The sequence below is a fragment of the Nansenia antarctica genome (assembly GCF_963989245.1).
Source record: "Nansenia antarctica genome assembly, chromosome: 11".
In the NCBI taxonomy this organism is placed as follows: domain Eukaryota; kingdom Metazoa; phylum Chordata; class Actinopteri; order Argentiniformes; family Microstomatidae; genus Nansenia; species Nansenia antarctica.
Window position 1 is genome coordinate 21,504,372 of NC_137681.1, and position 2,500 is coordinate 21,506,871.

At 44.8% G+C, this 2,500-nt stretch overlaps 1 protein-coding gene across 1 annotated transcript in view; it reads left to right on the forward strand.

Annotated features, from left to right (window-relative positions):
• LOC308167210 (telomere length regulation protein TEL2 homolog) overlaps positions 1–2,500 on the forward strand; it is an 11,546-nt gene that overhangs the window by 5,559 nt on the left and 3,487 nt on the right. The window contains exons 12-15 of the mRNA XM_080541593.1: positions 100–188; positions 1,243–1,334; positions 1,556–1,672; positions 2,066–2,137. Coding sequence (XP_080397719.1) covers positions 100–188; positions 1,243–1,334; positions 1,556–1,672; positions 2,066–2,137 — 370 coding nt within the window. The remainder of the gene's footprint in view (positions 1–99; positions 189–1,242; positions 1,335–1,555; positions 1,673–2,065; positions 2,138–2,500) is intronic.

A 2,500-nucleotide genomic window follows, 5' to 3' on the forward strand; every position in this document is an offset into this window, starting at 1 on the left:
GAAGCTGTCTGATAGATGAAGAATTGTAATATTTTAATATTATTATTATTATTAATAATAATACTATCGTATTAACTAGCCTGTGTGTGTGTGACCCAGTGATGATGAGCTCACTCCCTATGACATGTCAGCTGACCAGGAAGTGGCCAAGGTGGCCCCGCCCCGCTACCTCAGAGACTGTCTGGAGGGTAAGATGGCTGACATCTGTCTACTGTATGACATCTGTCTACTACTGTATGACATCTGTCTACTGTATGACATCTGTCTACTACTGTATGACATCTGTCTACTACTGTATGACATCTGTCTACTACTGTATGACATCTGTCTACTACTGTATGACATCTGTCTACTACTGTATGACATCTGTCTACTGTATGACATCTGTCTACTGTATGACATCTGTCTACTACTGTATGACATCTGTCTACTACTGTATGACATCTGTCTACTGTATGACATCTGTCTACTACTGTATGACATCTGTCTACTGTATGACATCTGTCTACTACTGTATGACATCTGTCTACTACTGTATGACATCTGTCTACTGTATGACATCTGTCTACTGTATGACATCTGTCTACTACTGTATGACATCTGTCTACTACTGTATGACATCTGTCTACTGTATGACATCTGTCTACTACTGTATGACATCTGTCTACTACTGTATGACATCTGTCTACTACTGTATGACATCTGTCTACTGTATGACATCTGTCTACTGTATGACATCTGTCTACTACTGTATGACATCTGTCTACTACTGTATGACATCTGTCTACTGTATGACATCTGTCTACTGTATGACATCTGTCTACTGTATGACATCTGTCTACTACTGTATGACATCTGTCTACTACTGTATGACATCTGTCTACTGTATGACATCTGTCTACTGTATGACATCTGTCTACTACTGTATGACATCTGTCTACTACTGTATGACATCTGTCTACTGTATGACATCTGTCTACTGTATGACATCTGTCTACTGTATGACATCTGTCTACTACTGTATGACATCTGTCTACTGTATGACATCTGTCTACTACTGTATGACATCTGTCTACTGTATGACATCTGTCTACTGTATGACATCTGTCTACTGTATGACATCTGTCTACTACTGTATGACATCTGTCTACTACTGTATGACATCTGTCTACTGTATGACATCTGTCTACTACTGTATGACATCTGTCTACTGTATGACATCTGTATGACCCTCCCCCCCAGCCTTCCTGTCCTCTGAGGACCCGGTGCGAGTGGAGCTCAGTCTGAGAGCTGCTGAGGGGCTGGTGAGGAAGAACATCTCCACGGCCAGAGAGGTGAGAGGACACACACACGCACGCACACACACACACACACACACACACACACACACTTGAGATGTGCTAAAAGGTGTGTGTGTGCCTGTACTTGTGCGTGCGCCTGTGTGTGTGTGTGTGTGTGTGTGTGTGTGTGTGTGTGTGTGTGCATGTGTGTGCGTGTGCGTTTGCGTGTCTGTGCTTGTGTGTGTGTGTGTGTGTGTGTGTGTCCTCGTCCTCAGGTGAGTGTGGAGCTGAGCAAGGTTCTGCTCCACATGGAGGACAGGTACAACATCCTGGGTTACCTGAACCTCCGACTGAACGCCATGGTGGCCCTGACGGTGACTGACCCTGGGCCAGTAAGACCTCTACTATACACCACACTATACTACCCTACTATACACCCTGACTGACCCTGGGCCAGTAAGACCTCTACTATACACCACACTATACTACCCTACTATACACCCTGACTGACCCTGGGCCAGTAAGACCTCTACTATACACCACACTATACTACCCTACTATACACCCTGACTGACCCTGGACCAGTAAGACCTACTATACACCACACTATACTACCCTACTATATACCCTGACTGACCCTGGGCCAGTAAGACTTCTACTATACACTACAGTATGATACACATGTATTTGATGTAGTCCTCCCATAGTGTTGATGTGAGCAGGTGATCCAGCCCAGGTGAGGTGAGGTGAGTGTGTGTTGTAACCGTGCTCTCCCCTGGTCCCAGGTGACCTCCTACCTGACCACGCAGTTCTACTGCACCAACTACAGCCTGAGGCAGCGCCTGGACATCCTAGAGGTGACCCCCCAGCGCCTCTCCCTCTTGTGTGGTCACGTGATACCTCTCATCTGTCTATCTTCCCCTCATCTATCTGACTTCATCTGTTTGTCTGTCTGTCTGTCTGGCTAGGTATCTATCTAAGCTTCTCTCATCTTATCGATTTATCCATCCATCCATCCAACCAACCAACCAACCAAATTATCTTAAACTTTATCCGCTACCATAATAAGACTCTCACTTTCTTTCAACTACCCACCAAATCTATCTGTATGTATCTATGGCCCAGACCACCTTTGAAAATGTTATACTACCAAAATAAGAATTGAAGCCCTTGAAGTTTCTTCTGGAGCTTATTTTTCTGGTTCCTCTCCTGTTCCTGTG